General features: G+C 33.3%; 4 protein-coding genes across 12 annotated transcripts; 3 read left to right on the top strand and 1 right to left on the bottom strand.

The window, feature by feature from the left end:
* Positions 1 to 117: 117 nt before the first annotated feature.
* LOC111414557 (neurofibromin 1) lies at positions 118 to 15,109 on the bottom strand. 9 transcript variants are annotated; one of them, XM_071198708.1, is made up of 14 exons: positions 14,955 to 15,109; positions 14,380 to 14,713; positions 14,104 to 14,334; positions 12,076 to 12,320; positions 8,298 to 12,019; positions 8,052 to 8,243; positions 7,876 to 8,007; positions 7,684 to 7,822; positions 5,392 to 7,624; positions 4,952 to 5,211; positions 4,371 to 4,547; positions 3,444 to 3,646; positions 3,207 to 3,393; positions 118 to 3,140 (listed from the first exon to the last, which is right to left on the bottom strand). In XM_071198708.1, exons 1-14 carry the CDS (start codon positions 15,012 to 15,014, stop codon positions 2,814 to 2,816), a joined length of 8,442 nt encoding a protein of 2,813 aa, XP_071054809.1. In that variant the 5' UTR covers positions 15,015 to 15,109; the 3' UTR covers positions 118 to 2,813. The 9 variants fall into 9 exon arrangements, with proteins under 9 accessions (XP_071054809.1, XP_071054810.1, XP_071054811.1 ...); XM_071198709.1 differs by having other exon boundaries at positions 7,876 to 7,998; XM_071198710.1 differs by having other exon boundaries at positions 14,104 to 14,322.
* Positions 15,110 to 17,287: 2,178 nt separating this feature from the next.
* LOC111414558 (GTP cyclohydrolase 1-like) lies at positions 17,288 to 20,329 on the top strand. Its single transcript, XM_023045942.2, has 4 exons — positions 17,288 to 17,591; positions 17,652 to 17,861; positions 19,357 to 19,639; positions 19,698 to 20,329. Exons 1-4 carry the CDS (start codon positions 17,456 to 17,458, stop codon positions 19,825 to 19,827), a joined length of 759 nt encoding a protein of 252 aa, XP_022901710.1. The 5' UTR covers positions 17,288 to 17,455; the 3' UTR covers positions 19,828 to 20,329.
* A 1,013-nt stretch (positions 20,330 to 21,342) lies between these two features.
* Positions 21,343 to 22,692, top strand: LOC111414554 (GTP cyclohydrolase 1-like). Its single transcript, XM_023045928.2, has 4 exons — positions 21,343 to 21,778; positions 21,846 to 22,055; positions 22,164 to 22,446; positions 22,507 to 22,692. Exons 1-4 carry the CDS (start codon positions 21,667 to 21,669, stop codon positions 22,634 to 22,636), a joined length of 735 nt encoding a protein of 244 aa, XP_022901696.1. The 5' UTR covers positions 21,343 to 21,666; the 3' UTR covers positions 22,637 to 22,692.
* A 726-nt stretch (positions 22,693 to 23,418) lies between these two features.
* On the top strand, positions 23,419 to 24,953 carry LOC111414553 (odorant receptor 85c-like). The gene is made up of 2 exons (XM_071198713.1): positions 23,419 to 24,759; positions 24,817 to 24,953. Exons 1-2 carry the CDS (start codon positions 23,819 to 23,821, stop codon positions 24,878 to 24,880), a joined length of 1,005 nt encoding a protein of 334 aa, XP_071054814.1. The 5' UTR covers positions 23,419 to 23,818; the 3' UTR covers positions 24,881 to 24,953.
* Positions 24,954 to 25,006: the final 53 nt, after the last annotated feature.

The following is a 25,006-nucleotide window of genomic DNA, read 5'->3' as shown; positions in this document are numbered from 1 at the left end:
ATTTTTTAAATAAGATAATTGGGAGGACAAAAATTGTGTTCTGCCGTAGACATAATCACAGTTGTTATTGGTAATAATTTACGAAATACAGTGAAATCAACTCTTTAATAAAAAAAATAATTTTTAAGATTTTATTTAAGAAATTTCGTTTTCTATTTAAGACAGATGACACTGTATTTCTAAAGGCACTTAATGTAAATTATAAAAAATGAGTGACGATGGATCTTCGGCCGAGAAGTTAGCGTTAACTTTTATTTGAATAGATATCCAAACGAATGTATCGAATGAATGGATTATTGACCCATTTTTTTGAATACCTATTTGATGTTAATACCTAAATAATTAAAAAAATGTATAAGAACGCAATAAAGAAGGAAATAAAAAAGGTAATAATATAACAATACAGTTATACGTATATCTATAACTATGACAATACTGAAACGTACTTTTTTAGCTTATTCTGCATTGGACACTTTCTTCATGTTCTTTAATAATTAATTAATTTAATTTTTAATTCAATAATAAACGTACAAACACTCCGTTTTTAAACTACGACATTTACATTGTGCATATATTCAGTGCTCTGATTTACAAACTACAATCGCTCATCGTTTATGAATTTTTTAACATGGATTTATTTTTATTACATTTTTTTTCAAGTTTTTTTTTTCGGTTCGGGGAATATAACGAGTAAGACATACACTGGTCTTTGGGTTTTCAATATGAAATACGTGCTGGGGCGCCGTTTACGACAGTGGACAAAGGCGCCGTAAACTACACGTTTCGTTTTAACTTTTTTTTTTCTTAATTTTTTTTGTTTAAAATTTTTTTTTCGTTTAGAATATTTTCTTGTTTCTTTTATTATAGTAAATCATTTTTTTTTCTGCGTTTTATATGTTGTACTAAACGTACATCTCACTATTTCGGCAAACAATTCCGTCAACGAAATCTTTTTTTGCAACAACAGCAAAATAGTCAAATGTACTTTTGATAAAAAACGAGGTAGAAGCAACAACTTTTGTTTTCATATTATATATGTCGTACGTTCACATACATATATATTCTTTAATATTTATTGTTTACATGCAAATGTGTTAAAGATTTTTTAGAATTTGTTTTTAAGTGAAATCATAGAAATATGGATATGTTATCAATAGAATATACCTCATGCAATACGCCCAAAACCCTATCAAACAGAGTTTAGTTTTAATGTGTGGATGGGAGTCGTTAACAATAATCTCTTATTTTTTGAATTTTTTGCAAAACAAAATGGCGTCGCGGTGTCGAAGCGTTGGACGAAACAGATTCGTCAATAATCTTGATACCGAGACATCTAGTGGTTGTTTTTGATTATTTTTTATTTACTCTATATTCTGATGATACCATATCCAAGAAAAATGGAAAATAAATAAATCTCTAAAAACATTTATGAACAACATTAAAATTTTAAAGAGTTAAGAGATACAGAGAAATAGACAAATAGATTATTTAGAAATATATGAATATTTAGACATTTCGTGTATTATTTAGGGGGAGATTTAGATTGGTGGAAATAATTTCCGGGTAACCTCGTTACCTTACGAACCGTTTTATTTTCATGTCGGTTTTTTTTTTAGTTAATACATTTTCGTGTGCGCGTTGTTCCTATTTATTTTCATGGTTTCTTTTGCTGTATTTTTTATAGTCGTACAGAGCGTTGTGCAAAATTTATAATCTATTATTACGATTAATAATTAAACAGTGAATTTTTCACTGTAAATAACAGACTAAATTTATATATTTTTAAAATTTAATTAAGGCATATTTTTGTCATTATATGCGTTTTCAACAACATTTTTATAACGTAGCTAAAGCGCTGATTAAAATAAGATGTTTATTTATTTAAAATTAATTATACAATAAATTAAAGAATTTAAGCACAGCCTTATTATTAATTTTTAGCAACAATAAACGCTATTAATTAATTAAATTACTTAATACAACAGTACGATTGAGATTTTTTGTTCTAAATAATCTTATAACCATCTTATTTTGATAACACTTTCACGTTAAATTATAAATTTATTATTAAATTTTTTTATTAAATATGTGAACCTTATTATTATTAACTATTTACCTCTTGTTACCTACTTTTTATTTAATAGGAATTGTATTAAAAAAGAACGATTTAAAAACACAACAAATTTATAACTATTAATTTTGTTTTTTTTTGTTGATATAAAATTATTTAACTACTTATGATTTTTGTGTAAATGGAAAGTTGATCATCGTCCGTGTTACGATTGTCTAACTATAATAACCAACGTTTTTTATTTTTTTATTCGTCACAATAAATATATATGTATAATATGTCATGTATAAAATGTTATATCAAAAATTAAATATAGACTCTAGCTTTATAGACCTAGAACATCAAAAATTATAAACTAAATGACACACAACTGTCATATTATTCATTTTTTCTGCAAACTATCAAATATTTATTTTAACCATGGCAGTTACTAGGTACTTAAGGTATATAGTGAATGATTTAAAAAATTCCACTCTATCTAGGTGGTTATTACCGACAATTACCCGCAATTTAAACTTGTACGTCCTCCTCCTCCTTCATTACCCACTTTTTTCACCTTAAAAATAATTAATAATCATTCGATCTTTAATATAAAGACCATCGAATAACGAAAACTTTGCACAACCCTCTGTAATTTAGTTTCAATTATTATTCATTTTATTATTATTTTTTTTTTTTAACTTTTTCCGACCGAAAACGAATTTTTTTATAAAAATTGTAGCGATGTACACAAAACGTTATGTTACGCGTTATTATGATGCGGTGAACTGTCAGGATTAGAATGCGACTTCGATTTGATGCTTCTTTGTTTTGTAAAGCTTGATCTACCCAGCGACGTGCTACTTCCTCCTTCCATGTCGCGCGTTATTTCTTTATCAGTCGGAGATCCTACCGTTAAACTCGATAAACTCGACGACAAATTCATATTTGAATTAACACTTAACGTCGATGGGTATTGAGGTATCTCGCCGTTTTCAACTTCCGACTCTTCAACCGGAAGACATGTTTCTACTAATGTTTCTAAATAATTTACGAATAATTGGATGCTATCACGAAGATTATTTTTTTGCTAAATAAAAAAGTAATTATATATAAGTACGAAGTAACACAACTATTAAAATAATTTTTTTAGTACCTTTTTAAAAGGACCAGCAAATCTCCACAACCCAGCAAACCCACAGCTTTGTAAATAATGAAGTTGTTGTTGGCTTGTATCCTCACAAGCGATCATATTTTGTATAATACACCTAATGGCGTTTAATAAAACGGGATCGTTCGATGATGCTAATATGTTATTAATTTTTACGTCTAACAGATTGTATCTGGAAATAATATTGTTTAAAAATGATTTAGTAATGAAGTAAAAACTTACATAACCGGAAAAACTTTAGGGAAAACAACGGCACCGTCAGCTAAATATTGATACAAAATGCGCGTTTCGTGCTCTTCGGTGCTGTATTTAACCATCGTTGCTAAAACGGTGAGGACTAAAGCTTGTGTTTGAAAATCGGTGAGTACTTCGGGGTCTAATAAAATGTTGTTTTCGTTGCTGATTGATACGCGGGTGCTTCGATTCTGAAATTGCAGAGGTTAGTTAAGGTTTTCCAAAAATTGGTGGGTTTAAAAGAAAAACTACTTTTTCTATAAATTTTTAGAAAGGGTTTTAATGCAATCCGCATGCAAAAGCAGACGATAATAAATATTAAACTACCAATAAAATTGCGAAAAATCGTGAGTAGTGTTTTTCTTTGGATTGAATGTATCACTTATTCTCTTAACAACTTTATGTTTTAAGTTATAAACTTGTTTAGAGAGTTCGAGTTTAGTTTATTTTTTTTTACCTTAGAGTTATCATCGTGGTTTTTTTGTTCTTTGGTTGTTGGCACCGAGAATGAGCGTTGTGTTTTGAAGAGGGCACGTGCGCTCTGAATTTGGCGTCAGTCCAGGACAGAAGGCAGGCACAGCAGGCAAGACAAGCGACAAGAGTTAGTATGCTCAACGTGAGGGGCGGAGGCGCGAAAATATTGGGGAAGAAATTAACGGTGACTCATTCATAGAAGCAGTGATCTTATCTTGATTTATAAAAAAGAACGACTACTTAAAGAAATTTATTTGAGTCATTAATTTAAATTATTTTTAGATAAATCTTTTCAGTGCAAATGGAAAGAGGAGGTGATAAAAAAAATAGAAATAAATAGAGCATTCCTTTTCATAAACTTAAAAGATAAGAACCACTAAAGTAATGTAGATTAAGATTAATTAAGATGATTGTGTATAAAAGGATGGAGGAAACTCTTACTTTGTTGGGAGCCACAGTCGGGCATTGAGCGTCAGTGTTTAATGCGTTAGGTGTCGGGTTCTGCGGCTCTGGCACCGAACTAGACCGCTGGGTACGGTACAGAGGCCGGGTCAAAGGTCCCGGACTCTGGCTCAAGTCTAAACTGCGCCAGCTTTTGCCGGCTGCCGAACTCTCAACCTGGTTAGCATTCCAATTAACCTTTCGTGCACACCATTATAATATTCTTTTTTTTTTAAACTAATAATTTAATTTGTTTATAACGTTTTTACTTCAATCTAACTAATTTTACTTAATTTTCAACTCCACTTTACTGATTTGTTTAAAACGTCACTTAGTTTTTTAAAAAAATTCATAAAAAATTACAAATTTCAAGCAAAAAAAACGAAGTAACGTTCTAAAACAAACAACATAAAAAATAATAATAGGAGTAAAACACTGTCGTTAAAAACATCGTTCTAAAATACAATCATCACCTTGTTCCTTTCCTTTAAAACCAATCATAACAAACTGATTACTTAACAACATCAAACAACGATTAAATAACCCGACTTAAAACAAAAAACAAGATTTTTAAAGCTTACCTGGTGTTGTGCTGGCTGTTTGTGTTGTTTTGCCTGAGCTATCGCCGATTGGTCCAACAAATCCCAAGATTTTTGTCTTCGATTAACTGGACCACAATTTGTCGTCGCAGTAGGACCTCCCCCACTAACATTATTTGCTTGATGCGATGTTGAATTTTCATACAAGATATTTTCTTGGCTAACTGCATCGTTTGAATGTCGTAAAGTTGCGTATTTTACATGACACCTATTTCGAACTTCCTCTGAATATCCAATTAAAGCTATTAAAGAAAAATTCATTAAAGGCGGGTTCAACAGTCACAAGATAAACTTGGGATAAGTATTTCTTGGTATAACTTGAAACGTCAATTTAAAGATTGATATTTTAATTTATATAATTTATTACACCGAGAATATATGCCAAATTTATCTTGCAATTATTAAACAATTTAATTTTTTACCTGTTAAATAAGCGATACTATCCGGAGTAACTTCAAATTTATCTTTTCGGTGTGGTTTAGCAACAATAGCTAATAACATCGTTAATACTCGACAAGTTCTTGACACCGTCGTAGGAGACGGATGCCTAAATCCTTTTAATAAATGCCCAACAAGCGCAAAATGGAAGTTTGTTTTAAAATACAACCCAACGGCGTGATCTAATTGCTTAAAGTGCCATTCGAGAGCTTCGCGTGATTGCATTAAAACTTGATCCATAGGTAATTCATCAAACGCACCTTGTGAATCTAAAGTATGCAAGTTTTGTTCAAGTAAAGCTAACCCTGATGCGTATAAAGTAACTTCGTCTAATTGTAAAACGGAGGTGGCAACCCAAAATAAGGCTTTGTGAATCGGTGATTCTGGTCGTAGAACTGGTTGGAGTCTTGTTAAGCACATAACTAATGCTTCGAGTAATAACATATCGTTGTAACTTTCTAAAGCTTTCTTTAAAATTCTTAGTAATTGTTTCATGTCTTGATCGCAAACGCTTTTGCTGATGCAACCATAAACGATTAAAGCTCTTGGTTGTAAAGCCGGGTTAAAACAGAATGCGAATCCCTTCGCTAACGATTGCCAATTTGCCAACCAATCGCAGTCTGGAATATCACGCATACACGCTTCCATAATTTCAAGTAATGCATCTGTGATTATTTCTAATGAAGTTAAAGATAGGCGATCCTGTTCTGTGCTGTTTGATGTTGATAAAGTTCTTTCAGTGCCAAACCATCTCTCGTTGGCATGTCTGTAACTCGAACGAAACGCTGTTACAGCCGCAGATTTAACTTTGCTGATACCAAAAAGCAAATAAAATTTTGGTAAAGAAAATTCATCTAAAGATAGTCTTAATACTCGTTGGGTTTCCTCTGAAAATGATGGTTTTGTACATGTACATAATGAATGAATTATATTTATAACTAATCCATGTGTTGAAGCTCGCATCGATAAAGATCCAGAACATACTAAAAATGTGACCGTGTGAAAAAGATATGGTAGATGTCTTGCTACATCTAAGCAATTATTAAATGATAACATAAGAAGGTATCTAGCTAAAATAGCGATGTCGTGCCACATCATATGTTGTTCTAAAAATTGCGTAGGAGTTTGACATGTTTTATCCACAACACGACATAATCGTCCGATGACTTTTTTAGCAACAAGTTGAACGTTTGCAGATGCTAAAGCAACCGCTGTATCGGCCATTATTTCAACCATGGGCGATCCTAAACCGGATGTCACGGATTTATGTATAAAGCCATCTAAAACCATATCGATTAATTCTGGTACTTGACCAATTGAGCCCCAAATCTTGGCTTGTATCGACGGGTACATTTCAACTTCGTCGATTGTTAATAAAATGAGTTTCTCTAAAATTTGTGCCACTTGTTTCTGCCTTCTATTATCTTCGGATGTTTTACAAAAACGAACCAAATTTGGTAACCAAGGTGTCATGTATTCTAAGCATAAATGTTTTAATTCTATACTCGATCGACCAAAACCTTGTATACATTCCTCGAGAAATTCTAAAGTTAGATGGGGTTCATTATTAGCTAACGTTTCCGATACGCTTTTAATAAAAATAGTGTTATTAGCGGGAATACACAACCCTGAAGTTTCTAAAAGTTGTCCTTCTATTTTTAAATCAAACGTAGCCGTCAATGCACATAATTGATTATACGCCGCCGTTCTAAGATTCGGATCTGACGACCCCAAATTTAACAAAGCCATATTTAACAACGTCCCTGGAACATCTTTCGGTCGAATTTTTTGGTGAACAGTCACCGATTCTGGTTGGCTCAACTCCCATCGATTTCTTATATGAACCACCGCTTGAACGATTGTATCACAATCGTTATGTATAAAACTCAAAGGACCACTTTCGTTAGCTATAGTCAAAGTAAATTGGTTATCATCCACCAAACAAACTTCTTCAATTTCAGAGGCGTAATAAACGTCGTTTAAATAAACCGATTGTGATAAAACTTTCGTTTTCTCCGCGGACGTTATTTGAATCGCAGTTGGGCCTACTTTTATTGCCACCTTTGTGTCTTTATGAGACAGCTTTAATGCGTTGTTAAAAACTTTTAAGTCTTCGTCTAAACTTAAAGTAGCGCCCGGAAGTTTTTGTTGTTCCGGGTCTATGTAGTCGTTTAATTTGTTTGGAATATCGATGTAAATTATTTTTCGATTTACAGTCTATAATAATAATTTTTACAATTATTAAAACAAAATTATTTTAAATTTAATTAACTTACACGAAGAGGATTTAAAATACGATCATGATATTTAGTATATTCTCTAACCCAACTGTTACAATTATAAACATAAGCGGCATGTAAGTTTTGATAAGCTAATTCTGGGAGAACGTAAAACCATTTTTGTAAATATTCCGTTCTACAAACCAAAATTTTTTAGCAAAATAAGATTAAAAGGATTTATTGACTCACCGAAATCTGTTTTCTGAGCAGGTGTGCGTGAAATCGATGACCAATTCAAAAGGTGAATGGCAGAACGGCTTCAATGTTAAGATGACGTGGTAAATTAAAAGATCGCCGTTCGTCTCCCCAATTCTATAGCAACTGTTATTAACGTCTAAATGGCCTCTTCTCTGTTAGATACTTACTTATATCTCCTTGCGATGTAATAAAATACTGGTAAGCCTAGTTTACTAGTTCCGGCTTGATAAAATATATTCAACGATTTTATTGATTTAAACTCTTCTTTTTCGTGCATGTTATGTTTAACCATAATTTCTTCAAAGTTACTCGAAGACATATCTATCGAACTCCATCTCGCGTACGACGAAAATAATAAACTAGCAATAAATAAGTTGTATTAAATAGTTTGTTGATAACAAAAAAATTCTTACTGCGAATCAACCGGTTTATGTTCTGGCGGTCCTAAATAGGCTAATAAAGTAGCCATTTTATCGAAAGGTCTTCTACCAACAGCTTTATGATCTCTACTACTCGATAAATAATCGCCAATCTTTTCTTGATGATTCCATAAAAGTCTGTGTAAAGCCAAAACGTTGGCGTCACTAATAAACGACATCGAATGAGATGCTTGGTCAACTGTTTCGCAATCAGAAGCGATTTGTATAAAAAATCTTCGTCCGTCTTCGAAGTGCGCGCGAAGAAAATCATTAAAAGGTAACATATGTTGCTCTTTGCTAAATTCAACGTGGTTCGCGATGTTTTGTAGGATTTTCGACATCAACATTAAGCCTCGTTTGACTGAAGGTGGTACTTGTTTCGTTACTATTCCCATTTCTTGCGGAGAAACGATTGCGGGATTGATAAATCTCAAAAAAATCACAGTCCCAACAGCTCCTATATTATTTTGCGGACACTGTGGAAATCGCTTACTTAATACTTGATATAAACAGTGACACATCGACCGTAATTGAGGGGGAAATTTATCCGCTGCGTTTACGATTGCTTCAAAAACCCTTTGAGTTAGTTGTATCAAGTTTTTACGATTATCTATTATATCCTCGTTATCTTCTAACCTCGCAGGATCAACCTCAAAGCTACAATTTAACTCTTCCAGTAGAGGACTTATTAAAGGTTCCAATAAAGTTTGAAGATAACTTGCTCCGTAAATTTTAAAACAAAACGCCATTATTTTACTGCCTAATGAGTTTCCGCGAAACAACGTTTGCATACAATCGGAAACTTCAACTTCTCGATAAAACATATTCCATAATAACGGCGATAAAAGATGTTTTGCGTCAAATAACGTAACAAAAACTCGAGCTAATTCGTCCATTTGTGAAGTTGTCACAACATTTGCTAAAGCCATAGCGATGGGAAGTTCTCCTTTATCACTGATCATTGTTACTAATTGTACCAATTGTTCGAAACGATCTGCCAAAACGGTTTCGGCTAAAGTATCAAATTCCGTACCTTGTTGAAGAATTTTCGTTAAAACTTCCATAAAAGCTGCCCGCGTTTGTAAATCACGATTATAACCAAGATCTATGGAATGCATAAGCCCACTATCAATATTTGCCGATAACAAATTCGACATTGATTGAATAGTGGCGTTACGTAAAGTGTTAAGTTTATCTGTAACTCTTTTCCCGCCAACTTCTTTTTCCGTAACTTCAGGTGTATCAGTACAATCGTTTAATAAGTTCATAAACAAAGTAAAATATTTTAAAAATAGTTGACTTTTAGCTTCCATAAGGTCACCACGATCAGATTCTTCAGGTTGTAATGGTAATCCGCGTAATAAAGCAGCTACAGCCTCCATACACGCTTGATCTAAATCCCTAGTGATTGAAGTTACATCGCCACTGCTTGGTGGTGCTATTTGATGAGATGTGCCCATAACCCAATCGGTTAAATATTCAACAAGTTTGTTCCGAAATTTCATTTCTTGGCGAAACGCAAGATCATCTCTTCTAGCCATCATAGCTTCAACCAATTGGCATAATTTTGTTTTAATTTGTATGGCGTGTACAGTCATATCAAGATGTCGCACATAACGTACGATAGCCAACATCATTCCTTCAATACTTGTTACACCTAAATGTTCTGAGGGTTGATCATTTTTTGTATTGTCCAAAATATTTTTCATGATAAATATAATATGCTCGATAAATTGTGTGTTGAGGTCTGAAACAACAACTTGACTTTGTTGATCGAAAAATTTATCAATAATAGTTTTGATTTGTTCAAAAAGAATCGGATAAAGAGCCGAAGACATTTCATGTCCAACCAATTCTGTAACGTGCTTTTTAATTTGTCCGCCAAATTTCTCATTGTTACAGACGAGAAGTCGAAGGAGAAGATCAACAAATTGTGTGACGGGACAATATTGTCTTTGTTCTTGATTACCACTTGGTAAAACGCTCGATTTTCTTGAATCGCATAATGAACCCACCGTTCCTATAGCGCTAATTGGAATTGTTGACAAACTGGAATAGCTTGAATGCGACGAACATAAAGGTGGGCGCGATGGAGATTTTCTCTGCAAACAAACACCACCTAATGCGCACAAAAACCCGGTCATATTCGCCCATTCGTTAATTTGATCCTCAAGTTCATGCTCGGAATTTTGATGTGAAGCTCTACGTTTACCCATTGATCTATGAAACGGTTCCATTTGACCATCTTCAGCTTTCATTTTTGGATAAGAAGCTAATGTTTTACAAGTCGAGTTCCAATTCATAAACGTTTCTTCCCAAGCGGGTTGAACGCCGTTTACGCAATGTTCTATTTTACGTAGTAACGCCATGATTCGTTTTTGTAAAGCTGTTCGGCCGTTTGTGTGGTCAGGAAAAAACATTCTTGAGTCGCCGGTTCCGGTATTTAAAAAACTTGAAGCTTGTGCTAATTCTTGATAAACGTGATAATTCGGAACTAAATATGTTACGGTTAGTTCATCAGATCCGCATCGAATTTCTGCTTCTTGGCATAATAACGAAAAACAACTCATCGCTACAAGAACGGCATCCATATCTATACTCCATAAATACATAAAAAACACAACTTCTAATTTGATATGAGCTTGTTTACAAATTGCTATTTGACTGCCTAAGTTTGCGTATTCTTTATGTCTTAAAAGGAATGCATTTCGGCATAAAAGAATTTCTCGTAACCATTTTAAAATGTCGGTATAATTCATTATTTGATGTTGTATTAATTTCTGCGATATTGAAAATAAAACTTGAGAGCTAACGTCCCAAAATGTGTTAATTGGAGCTTCGGGATTCCAAATTTCAATTTTTTCTGGATGATGTAATACTAATAGTGCTTCCATGGCTTCTTGAGCCACATCAGTCATTGATGGTTGATGTACTAAAGAAACCAACCCGTTTATTAACTCTAATGTGGATGATTGAATCTCATGCCCAGCTTTTCCTTTATTGTTTAACATCAACATAGGATCTGCGTGTATTAATCTTACCATATACAACAATAAATTTCTATAGCCAGTCATATCTTCGGCTCTATCTTTGTATTTTCCTTGAGAATCTTTACCTTTCGATGCAAACGCTTGTATCACTCTAAGTGGTGTATGCGCAATATACCCTTGAGCCACTTTATTTAAAGTATCAGTGAACATGGCGCGAAGTTCGGATGATTTTGTATAAACCAAATCGATGTTTGGCCACCACAGTAATCGGGATTGTGTTACAATTTGAAACAAAGATTTTACCAAAACAAAATGATATATAGTCGGCGAAGATAAACTTAAACAAACTTTTAAAGCTTCGTTATTTATTGGTTTTAATCGAAACGATGATACTAAGCAATCAATCATTAAATCGATGTCTTGGTTAAGCGAGTTTTGACCCCTTGAAAATGGTTTTATCGGGTTGAAAAGCATATTTTTTAAATCTGTTATTATGCTTTGTACTAGTGTTATTGTTATGTTATTTGTATCCGTCGTGTTTATGTAGGTGGAAGCTTTTATTAATTTTACACAAGTCACAACAGCCGCTTCTGTTAACTGTTTACTAGAGTTTCCGTGTGCTCCTATTCCCCGTTTTATGGTGTCTATGAATTGTTTTTTCTTGCTATGGCGAGGTGAACAAGGAGCGCCTCCCGTATCCGCGTTTATAATCTCCTCCAAAACTTTCTGGATTTGAATAAATAAATAAATTAACTAAGTCAATTATAGGTGTGACAACTTACAGGTGATAGAATAAGTAGCATTATTTGAAGCGGCCAAATAGCCGCTCTCCCCTTTTTATTATCAGTATACGCATCCAAAATGTCAAATAATTGTTCACAGCACTTTGATAGTTCTTCATTGGGATTTTTTTGTAAGTCAGCAAATTCATAAGGATAAGTGTCTATCCAGTTCCAAATCGCTCGTTCCAATGATATCATTAATACAAAGTGTGCAGGTTTTTTAAGAAGCCGAAATTTTTGAATAGCTATAAAAAATAAAAATAAAGAAGGATTTGATTTAAACTTTATATTTGAATCTTTATCATGATTATAAAGCCTTATACAAGACTTATATACTCTTTATGTTACTTATACAAGACGTTTGTATGAAAAAATTAAGTATGTGGCTAGGTAAAGTACCACTTCCGGTTACGCGATTTGATTGAAATTTTAACCCTGAATCTTTTTCGTAATTATATAGACACATACCATATATTAATCATGTATCTTTATTTAAAATGGAAGTTTATATGAAAGAAATTTGATATGTGGTTAGGTAAAGTGCCACTTCCGGTTGGAGGATTTGGTCCAAAAATTGATATAGATCTGCGATTTTAATGTGATAACTGTACACCAATTTTCATCCCTGTAACTAACTTCGTTTTTGAGACAATTTTATTTTATTCTTTTATCAATACGAAACAGTCAGCTCTAGGGGATTCTAGCGCCTCGCCCGCAAACGACCTCGGCGATTTGAGGCGAAATCGTTCCTTATATATCTTGGTTAAGATATACACTCTCCTATAAGACGATTTTTATCCTCAAACCGCCGAGGTCGCCCGCGGGCGAGGCGCTAGATTTGATATATCAACACAAAATCGTCAACCTTGGAGGATCTAGCGCCTCGCCCGCAAGCGACCTCGGCGATTTGAGGCGAAATCGTTCCTTATATATCTTGGTTAAGATATACACTCTCCAATAAGACGATTTTTATCCTCAAATCGCCGAGGTCGCTTGCGGGCGAGGCGCTAGATTTGATATATCAACACAAAAACGTCAATCTTGCAGGATCTAGCGCCTCGCCCGCAAGCGACCTCGGCGATTTGAGGCGAAATCGTTCCTTATATATCTTGGTTAAGATATACACTCTCCAATAAGACGATTTTTATCCTCAAACCGCCGAGATCGCTTGCGGGCGAGGCGCTAGTTTTGATATATCACCACAAAATCGTCAACCTTGCAAGATCTAGCGCCTCGCCCGCAAGCGACCTCGGCGATTTGAGGCGAAATCGTTCCTTATATATCTTGGTTAAGATATACACTCTCCAATAAGACGATTTTTATCCTCAAACCGCCGAGGTCGCCTGCGGGCGAGGCGCTAGATTTGATATATCAACCCAAAATCGTCAACCTTGGAGGATCTAGCGCCTCGCCCGTAAGCGACCTCGGCGATTTGAGGCGAAATCGTTCCTTATATATCTTGGTTAAGATATACACTCTCCAATAAGACGATTTTTATCCTCAAACCGCCGAGATCGCTTGCGGGCGAGGCGCTAGTTTTGATATATCACCACAAAATCGTCAACCTTGTAAGATCTAGCGCCTCGCCCACAAGCGACCTCGGCGATTTGAGGCGAAATCGTTCCTTATATATCTTGGTTAAGATATACACTCTCCAATAAGACGATTTTTATCCTCAAATCGCCGAGGTCGCTTGCGGGCGAGGCGCTAGATTTGATATATCAACACAAAAACGTCAATCTTGCAGGATCTAGCGCCTCGCCCGCAAGCGACCTTGGCGGTTTGAGGCACAACTTGTACAAAGATGTAAAAGGAACGATTTTGGTTCAAACTGCCGAGGTCGCCTGTGGGCGAGGCGCTATATTTAATATATTAACACAAAGTCGTCAATTTTGAAACATTATAGCGCTTCGCCTGCAAGCGGTGGTTTGAGAGTTAACATTTTCTTATAGGTTACTTTCTTATATTTTCATGTTTGTATATTTTACAAGAAATACATGACATAATTGTTTTTAATAAGATACAAACCTGTTAAAAGACGTGTTAATCTGGTGACATCGACATTGATATGTTGAATAAGTTCTATATCACTATGATCTGGATTTTCATCAGGACAAGAAGCTAGCTCCTGTAATTTTGAGCTGATCCTACTAAAAACCGCATTGAAAAAATTTACACTTAGAGCAAATAATACTTTACTAGCTGCAGTCTTTATGGCATGTGTGTGCGGACTTTCAGTTGGCATATCTAAAAGGAATACTTAAAAGGGATACCGTTATACTTTTTCATTCTTATTTGATATACCTAGAAATGTACAAATCTCTTTTAAAAGTGATTTTAAGTTTTGGTTTTCTTCCATAGTCAATGTTATTGAATCCTTTGGTTGTACACTGAAACATTTTTCTAAAGTCTCTAAGACTACTAATAAACTATCAAAGTAATTCTTCTCGAATTCAGCTACAAGTTGTCTTTGCCCACACACATTACTTTGGTACATCTCATGTATTCTCTTAATTACTTTTACAAATCCATCCAAAACCAATGCAAATTTATGTCGCGATATTTGTATTATACAATTTTTATTCTCTTCTTCATTAAACTTGGAATGTGCTGTTTGGGAACCAACTCTACACGGCAGCTAAAATTATTCAATGCAACAAATATATATTAAAAAATAATTATATATATTAAAAATAATACTTAATAATCGATTAAAGGAAAAATAGAAACAAATTGTTTTTAAAATGAATAAAAACTACTATTACAGGACATAGCTTAATGTAAACACCACAGGACATCCTGTATGTATATATTGATTATAAGGTGGGAAGAAATGCCGCGCTTTAACGCTTGCAAACGGTTAATAAACCGATACTAACCTGTTCCTCAAAACGCACAATCAACGTGTTTGCCCACTCCCCGGGCTTCTGGGTTGCCATTTCGTTTAAATCGAACAATTTCACATTATTATCAAATCTTTAAATGGATTGACATTTTTAGAACGATTCTGTTTGACAGTTACACCCGCTACCAACTTAAATTTTCACTCTACACACTCCTCTAAAACATGTTTTAGGAACATCAACCATTAAAAATAAAATATACCTAAATGAATCATTACTAAACTTATATTAAACACAAATTCATATTTATTTGTATTTATTAATAATAAGTATATATTATTATTATTTCAGCTTTATTATTTGTCCCACAAACATTATCATCTAAAACTCGTAATAGATGGCGTTGCCTACTTTAATAAATGGCGGAAAGGGTTTAATTTTAAGTAGGTATTAAAAATGCCGCTATTGGAATTGAATGATATTAATAAACTCATATTAGGAGAGCTAAACGTCACCCTCCTCTTTCCAGCGATTCTGTTCTCCCTGAAGATGAAGATCCGAAGACTTCGCAAGAGACGCGTTGTGTTGTGGAAATGCGATGCGTCTGATAAAGATGGAATAAGCAAGAAAGCAAGTATATCTCCTTTCTTGGTGGAGCTTGAAATGACATCACGTTACTCCAAAATGTCGGATGATTCTGTTCCAATGGAAATAGAAATTCGCCCAAAGCTGAATGAAACAGCGCAAGGATTAATTTAAGTCTAGTGGCAACTGGGATGAAATCTACAATTTGCTAACAACGATTTTGAGACCTTTATCAAAACAATAAGAACCTAAGTAAATCAACTTTCTAAAGATGGACCTGAAGGAAGGTATCAAAAGAATTCGGCAACTATTAACTACTAATCTGATCTGATTGAATTTGCAACATGAGCTCATTTATTAATATAAATATAATATACAGGGTGGTTCAGATTTTAATCGGGAAACTTTACTAGGATGTACTACTTGCCAAAATAACACAAGTTTTTTATATAAACATAGGGTCGCAACTCTTTTGTTTACGAGCTATGAACTTTATTTAGTATTCCGGCTATAAGTAAGTCGTAGAATTTGAAATTTTGTATTTACTACTAATTAACACCTCATTTTCCAGCATACCTTAAGCTTCCCTAGCGCCCTCTAAAGATATGAAAGCGATAAAGTTGTAAGTGTTAAGAACTTGACAAGGTAGGAAAATTAAAGGTTATTAGAGAAAATGCCAAATTCTGCTAGAGCAAAGTACTTGAAGCCCAATTTATTATCTTATTGTTATCCTTGATGATGGTCAATTAAGATCGAAACATGTCAAGTTGAAAAAGTTAATAATTTACGATCTTTTAATTACTTAATCTGTTAAAACTGGAATTTCCAAGATTCTTTTAAAATTATGGGTAATAATTGAATAAGATTCCAATTAGTATTAATGAGTTGACGTAAATAATTTTAAATATTCTTATAAAAAGAAAAAGGTATGGGAAGTCCCTAAATGACTAATCGCTGGATAATTTTCGAATCTGTAGATGCGCATTTGCATTTTTATAACGTGATAAAAGTAACGCGCATGTCTATACGCGAAATTATTTAGAATGGTGAAAGTAATACTTGTGCTAAAAATGTCATTCATCGATCACCAAATTTGTAGATAACTTTGAAGGTAAGAAACTTTATATATGTGTATAAAAAATTTTGTGTTGTGGTTTACACAACCGGCTTTGTCCTGGTAAACCGTGGCAATTGCGAGATAACGCTCTTACTGGTTCAATTTCTTTAACGCTACAAAACAAATTCGCTCCTATCTATCTTTACCTTGTAACACATTAAGGTCAAGCGAAGTGGTATTGAAATTATGGTCAGTAAAAGTACGTGTTTGTAGGAGCCTAGTAATTAAGGCGCCCCGCAATTACCGGAACGCGAAGAAACTGGACTATATGTAGAGAATTTTATCGGAAACAAAAAGTTCAGGGATTTTCGTAAAAAATAATGTATTTTTATAAAATTGAAAGTAAATTTTGTGTTTTAGTCATAAGTTTCCATTCGGTTTATGGTTTTTTACGAAACCTCCGGCGGGGAATTAACTAGACCGTTTTCTCGGAAATTTGCGTAAAATAGAGAAATTCATTTTAACACCGCAGCGTGTATTCCCCAATCGTAACACCTCGAAACCAAGAGAAATAAATGTTTACTCATTATAGATAAGATGGTTGATCCCCGCTACTTCTAGCACGGTCTCTCCTGAGAACTGAAATCCCGACGAATCATCGGGCAAAAATCGGGGAACATTGAACGCCCGGTATATAATTTAGATCGCGACTGCCCGCGCCAGTCAGTCAGTGTTAGGGCAGACCTTCGAGCAATCGCGACGCCACATCTCGCTCTTTTCGAGGTCTCCGACAATCACTTTTTTCGTCCCTTTCCTTCAATTTCAAGTTTTCATAGCAAAACTTACAACAAAATCGGAGTGCTTTAATCAACTTTTTTTATCTTCAATTTTAATAATGGATCAACACGCCAACGGTGACCAATACAAAAAGAAAAAACCTCTTCCTTTAGTTTGTAGAAATTGGTCTGAGAGCTTTGATGATATTGAAGTTCCTGGTACACCTAAAACACCCAGAACATCAACAACACCAGGTAATAAACAAAATAATTGAGTTTTTTTTTAATTTTTTGATTTTTTTTGATTTTTTAAAGGACACGAAAAGTGCACGTTTCACCACGATTTAGAGTTAGATCATCGTCCCCCTACTCGAGAAGCTTTAATTCCAGATATGGCAAGATCCTACCGATTATTGTTGGGTTCTTTGGGGGAAAATCCCGCGCGTCAGGGACTTTTGAAGACGCCGGAACGTGCGGCCAAGGCGATGCTTTTCTTCACCAAAGGCTACGACCAGAGTCTGGAAGGTGAGCGACGCCTGACGCAATAACCATTAACGTTGCAACCGTACATGGTTTTTCCGCGCCAATTACTTTTTACGTCTTTTCGAAGTCGCGCGTGCATCTATTATAAATACAAGAACGTGAACGTCGGACGATTTTCCCAATCGCACTGTGCTTCTTATTTCGATCACTTCATTTCTCAAGGTTGTTCAGAACTCATCTGAAAATTATCCAACAATGAAATATTTATTATTAAGTATTTCAAAATTATGTTTTAGAAAATTAACTAATATACCATGTCATTATTGTTATTTAACTATACGTAGAAGTTACTAAATTACCCCTGAAAGGTTTCCTCTCTGAAGAAGTAATTGGTCGTTGGTAATTGAATGAAAATTAACCGGGGTGCTTTGGGAGTCTCATCCTTCTTCATTCAACAGGTAACTTCGTTAACAGAACCCGAAGCTTTCCGTCACCCTGAATCTCGAACTTTAACGCAATTACGGCGCTTTAGAAATCAATCTTTCAACGAACTTTGAAAAAATTTTTTTGTTCCAGTATTTTTTGTTGTAAGAAGGGCTTAGTTTGCGATAAGTTAAATCGTTCCCTGAAATCCCGGTTATAAAGATGTGCCGTGTCCATGGTTACGAATCTCTGGAGTCGGCCAAATCCATGGCAATTATCTTCCTATTGTGTTCTAAGGATCGTTATTCGTCATATCGCGGCGAAATCGCGCTTACGAATTAACTTAATGTTATCTAAATTTTTTTATTTTATTATTTTTGATTTAATTTTTTTTATTACAAATAAAATTCCAATTAATCTCTTCATTGTAATCGGTGATGGATTTGGAAATGGAAGTGTCAGCCAATCAATTACCATCCCCCCAATTCAGTGGAGTTCCGAATTAAGCATTTTAGAAATGCGTTCGCATACTCGACGTCGCGAGCTCTACAATGCGACATTAAGTGTATTACTCAGAGAATTACGGTCAAATGGACCCCTAAGAATCCTTGGTTTCCTTTTGCCGTTAAAAGCCCTCCCCCCAGCCTCTTTCTCGCACTCGAAACCAACCCCCATTTTCAATTATTTCCAAAATTATTATAAATGTGGGACAATTTCTCTTCTAACATTTATCTTTTTGAGAATATAAAAAAGAATTCATTTTAAGAGTTATTGATGCGACTCTTAAACTTAAATCCGAACCTTTTTACATTCAGTCACGTGCGAAAGAGCGAAGTAGCTTCCCTTAAGAGAAAGGGGGGAACTTCCCACCCTCTCGATCCCAACTAATTCAACAAAGAGGGTTTCTTTGAAAGTCAAACGGTGTTTCATTTTTATGAGGCTTGAGGGCTATTCTTTTGTCATGTTTTATTTTTTACGTTTTAACCATTAATTACAGTCGTCAAAGTCGGGTACATTTTTGATCGATGACCGCGTGAAACAGCGTTTCCATTTTAGATTTAAGCGTCATCAAACTAGCCGTAAATTCTATTGTTCTCATAAGAATCTTTTGTAGAGGTGCTCAATGACGCGATATTCGATGAAGATCACGATGAAATGGTGGTGGTAAAGGATATTGAGATGTTTTCGATGTGCGAACACCATCTCGTTCCGTTTTATGGAAAAGTCTCCATCGGGTATTTACCGTGTGGTAAAATTTTGGGGCTCAGTAAACTAGCTAGGATTGTTGAAATTTATTCGCGACGATTGCAAGTACAAGAAAGATTAACTAAACAAATCGCCGTTGCTGTTACTAAGGCTGTTCAACCGGCTGGAGTTGCTGTTGTAGTTGAAGGAGTGTAAGTTATTAATTAATTTTTTATTAAATTAATTATTTACTATTTTTTATCTTTTTAGTCATATGTGTATGGTGATGAGAGGTGTTCAAAAAATAAATAGTAAAACCGTTACTTCGACTATGTTGGGTGTTTTTAGAGACGATCCAAAAACAAGGGAAGAGTTTTTGAATTTAGTACATTCCAAGTAAAAATAAAAATTTACGTTAAAAAAAATTGGTGTCTTGAACTTAGAAATGATGTAGTAAATTATAAAAAAATATTGAAAAAAAAATTAGTTGTAGGTAATAAAATAAAAAACGGTGGACCAGATTTTAAATTAATGTTGAAATGTATATAAAAAAAATAAATATTTATCAGTGTTACCGAATAAATATAATATATACGTGTTCATGTTTTAAGGATATATTATAGAATATATTTATTACGTATTCTGTGATAAACCGGGCGATTTATGATAGTTTTATATACAACATTCCACACAACAACAAAATATTTCAAAAAATTGCCAAACATACAGGGAGTGCCGAAAGTATTTTTTTATACTTATATATTTTTCAAATTCTTATTTCTATATGTCTAGACACATTTTAATAATACGAAAATGTATTTGATTTTTGAACATTATTTATTGTGACAATCTGTTGTAATGTATGGGACCTAAATATAAATAATACAATCAATATAATGCTTTTTTATAGTTTTTTATAATGCCTTGTTGGGATTTGGCTTCCCTTAATTTCCGACTTCTACTACGACTAATATTGTAAATATTAATTTCGTACTCCCAGGTTTTTTGTAGCACTTCCTTAACAATAGTTAAGGTACCTACCTGGTATTCCCAATTATGTTTTTAGTAATGAATTTAAGCCTTTTGTTTATGATCCAAGTCAGTATCTTGTGTCCAATACATCCTACCACCTTCTGGAATTTGTTTATCTCTCCTTTTTTGTTTCCACCACTCTTTGTCTAAATTAATTCTTTTTGTCATTATCTTTCAATGCTCTTACATTACTCAATGCGCTTAATGCGTCTTCTGCAACCATAAAAAGTTGCATTTCTCAACTTAAAATGACTTTGGAGAAAAAAAAATTTCTCACTTTTTTAACTTATTTTCAAAAAGTGTTAAATTTAAAGAGTACATAACGAAACTTAAAAGAGATAACAAATTAGATTATAAATAAATTATTTATAAATCGATTCTAAAAATAAACAAGCAAGAAAATTTTCCATTTTCATGTTATTGATGCAATTGAAAATTAGGTAAACAGATATTGACGTAAAACGTTGATTCTTAAATGGATACTGAGTAGTAATTGCTGTTTTTTGTATAGGTATTGTAAAAAAAATCGATATACAAATCAAACATAAATATGCGGGTAAGCGAACGAAACTTTAAAACGTAAATTAACTGTCACGTGCAGTTATGAAATTCTGCGCGATTTTCATTCGACGAAATACAAAAGACAGGAAGGAAGAAATTATTTCTAACATTTCGAAAGGAAATTGAAATATTAAAATATTTCTTTTTTATAGTTTTAAAATTTGTGTTATTAATTTTTTTTTTGGTTCGACCTTTTTATTAGAAAACGATAACAATCCTTGACATGGAAGATATCAACTATGCTTAATAGAGTGTTTGTCAAAAATTATTAAATTATGTTTTATTTTTCATATTTAACGCGATAAGAGCCGCGACCCGAGTTGCTAATTGATTAATAACATCGATTAACGCTGATTTATATAAAATAATTCACTCCTCTCAGTAAGTTTCAAAACCGATTATTAAGCTTCATTATCATAAAGTACACATAATTTCGTATACACCTCTTACGGTCATCGCTTTGTTTTTCTTGGAACTCGACTATCGAAAAGAACGACCGACCGGCCGTGAATCACCCAGGAGTTGAATATCTGGTATTTTAGCATTTGATCCGTGATCGCCGAGTTCGTGTGCGTTCGTGGAAGACAAAAAAAGTGACTACCTTAAAATTAATCTTGCATTTCTTAGAAATTTTGTTTTCTTTCACATGGAAGTTAATGGTAATCAACAGAGCTCCAATTCTAGAGCTTGGAGTGATAACCTTGGTTGTGTTCATGTACCAGGAACACCAAAAACACCGCGAACTTCAACTACACCAGGTAAGATAATTAAACAAATTACAGATAGGTTGACCTTGAAATATTTTCTTCGCTTTTTAAATTATAGGACACGAAAAATGTACGTTCCACCACGATTTAGAACTAGATCATCATCCACCAACACGAGAAGCTCTTCTTCCAAATATGTCAGAATCTTACAAATTGCTTTTAAAATCATTGGGAGAGAACCCAACGAGACCAGGGTTATTAAAAACACCAGAACGAGCTGCCAAAGCAATGTTATTTTTTACCAAAGGATATGATCAAAGTTTAGAAGGTAAAAAATGAATCCATCAAAATATTTATCGTTTATTAAAATTTATCATGTGTTTGTAATAATATTTGAAGAAAACAATTTGTGCATAACAACATATCTTTTTAATAGAGACCCTAAATGGTGCTATTTTTGACGAAGATCATGATGAAATGGTTGTTGTTAAGGACATAGAAATGTTTTCAATGTGCGAACATCACCTTGTACCATTTTATGGAAAAGTTTCGATCGGGTATTTGCCATGCGGAAAAATTTTAGGTCTTAGCAAATTAGCTAGGATCGTGGAAATTTACTCACGTAGATTACAAGTACAAGAAAGATTAACAAAACAAATAGCTTTAGCTGTTACTAACGCCGTCCAACCCACAGGAGTCGCCGTTGTCGTTGAAGCTGTGTAAAAATTTTTAAAAATTGTATTCACACAAAATTTTAAATTAATTACATTTTTTTACAGTCACATGTGTATGGTTATGAGAGGAGTTCAAAAAATTAACAGTAAAACTGTAACATCGACAATGTTGGGGGTTTTCCGAGACGACCCAAAAACCAGGGAGGAATTTCTTAATTTAGTTCAAACTAAGTAAAATTATAATTTTACGATAAAGATTTTAAATCGAATAAAGTTTATTTTTAAAAGTTATTTAATCTTTATTTATTATCTTGAAACAAAGAAATTTTTTTTACTGAGTCATAACGAAACTATTCCGTCAATTTTCAATTTCAAATCAGTTTTTTTTTCGCAAAGCGATAAAAAAGATTTAACACTGAATACATATTCAAATTTGAATTTGCCGCCAAATACCACACTTTCATAACCTAAATAATTTAACACTGTCTTAATAATAATACAATAATAGAAATAATAAATTAAAAGAATTAATAATAATATTAACATTAATAACTTTTATTTTAGGAATTAACTTATTTGTTATGAACAACATAACCTCACAAAAATATTAGAATGTTATTTTTCCCAATGAAATGTCCAATAATCTAACCAAATTCCAGAGAGTGCTTCTGCCCTCTATCTTAAGTTGTAGTTTACAAACTCTGTCCAGCAAATTATTAAATCATTATAATTATTTATCAAGTTTTATTCTTTACATTGATGGCTACTTTAGTCTCTCTTTCCCTTTTTGATGGCAAGGAGACAAATCTGATACTGCATCTCTAAATATTTCACTAGATGTACGTTCGAACCACCAAGGCATATCTTTTTCAAGGCACCTTTTGCCTTCAATGAAAAGTTAGAGAATCTCTTAGTTAATATGATAAACTGTAATGCCTCGCCCGCAAGTGACCTCGGCTTAATCAGGCGAAACTCTTGGCATATATTAATGTTATAATAACATGTTTTGACCACTGAAAATATCTTTAAAATTATAAAAAAAATATTACATGACAATAATTGTTGTTGTGAAGGTCAAATAATTATAATACTTAAAATGTTTATGCCATAAATATTATAACAAATATGCATAAAACATAACATAATAACAAACAATTCTTTAAAGGTTATTCCTTATTACACTGACATGATTAAAATTCCAAAAATACAGTCTGCTTCGGCGAAATTTAAATTTGTAACAAAGTGAATTTAACCACATGATCCTATTAACTCCTTAATATTAATAAATAGAAATTTAAATCGATTAGGCGCCCAATTTGGCGCAATTATCTTGTATTTTATTAAATATGAAGCATCGTTAAACTCCATATAAATAGAATTTCGTGATCAATTAATATCTACTTTCATTGTTACCAAAATGGAAGTTGAGTATGTAAAAAAATATGCGTTATTTCATTTAAATCTTTTGGGGTTAAATCCGTTTAACAGAAATATTTGGGCTGACATAAGAACATTTTTTTATGTTATTATATTGATTTTTCCATCAATTTTGCTATGCATAAATGTTTACAAGAACACCGATGGCTTAGATGGTCTTCAAAGCATGATTTATTTGTTTCCCCCGGCCGATCAAGTTCTTTTTAAACTAGTCTGCACGATTTATTTCAACGAAAACATTAAAAAAGTGATTGATAGAATAAATTTGTTTTGGAATAACGATGTTTATGGGGACGAATTCAAAAAACATCTCGAAAATAAAAACCAAGAATTTTTAAAAATTTTAAATAAATATAGAATCATGTTGTTTGTGACGGTGATTGGTTATGATATTAATATAGCAGTTGCTGAATACAAGGTATTTGAAAAGCAGTTGGAATGGTCAGAATATGCTTCGATGATTATTGATCAAACTTATTTAACAACATTGGGGTATTCGATGATTGTGTATGATTCCATGTTTTTTACATTAATTAATTGCGCGGTTATTCAAATGATTAAGGTGCAATATGGTTTGGAGCACTTAGATATGACGCGAGATCCTAAAGAAACTTATACAGAATTTTGTAAATTGGTTAAATACCACGATTTTATTTTGAGGTTCATAACTTACATAAATGGTATTTATTCTATTCAATTGTTGAATCATTTTTTTACAACTACTTGTTGTATCTGCGTCGGAATTTTTATGTTGAATGTTGATGGGTTCGAAATTTATTTAATTATTAATTATTTATATTTTTTAAAACCATTTTTAGTTTCCCACCATCAACGGATAAATTATCGTACGTTTCGTACTTGGTTTGCCACAATTATCAATTATATATTTATTGTTCTTACGGACAAATTCTTCTTAATGAAGTAAAACCTCAAATTAATAAATGAAATGCGATTTAACAACAAAAGCGATATTTTTAGATGGAAGCCGTTGGGGAATCATTGTATAATTCGGATTGGTACAAAAAGTTTCAGCCAAAATTAAGGAAGGCGATGTCGTATGTAATCATAATGTCAAATCTCCCAAATAAATTAACGATTGGAGGTTATTGGGAATTGAATTTAAAAACTTACATGTCAATCGTTAAAACGGCCTTCTCCTTTAACGCGT

The sequence above is a fragment of the Onthophagus taurus genome, chromosome 8 (assembly GCF_036711975.1).
Source record: "Onthophagus taurus isolate NC chromosome 8, IU_Otau_3.0, whole genome shotgun sequence".
Classification (NCBI taxonomy): Eukaryota; Metazoa; Arthropoda; class Insecta; order Coleoptera; family Scarabaeidae; genus Onthophagus; species Onthophagus taurus.
The sequence above is the reverse complement of the archived record's forward strand: the minus strand, read 5'-3'. Positions and strand labels throughout refer to the sequence as shown.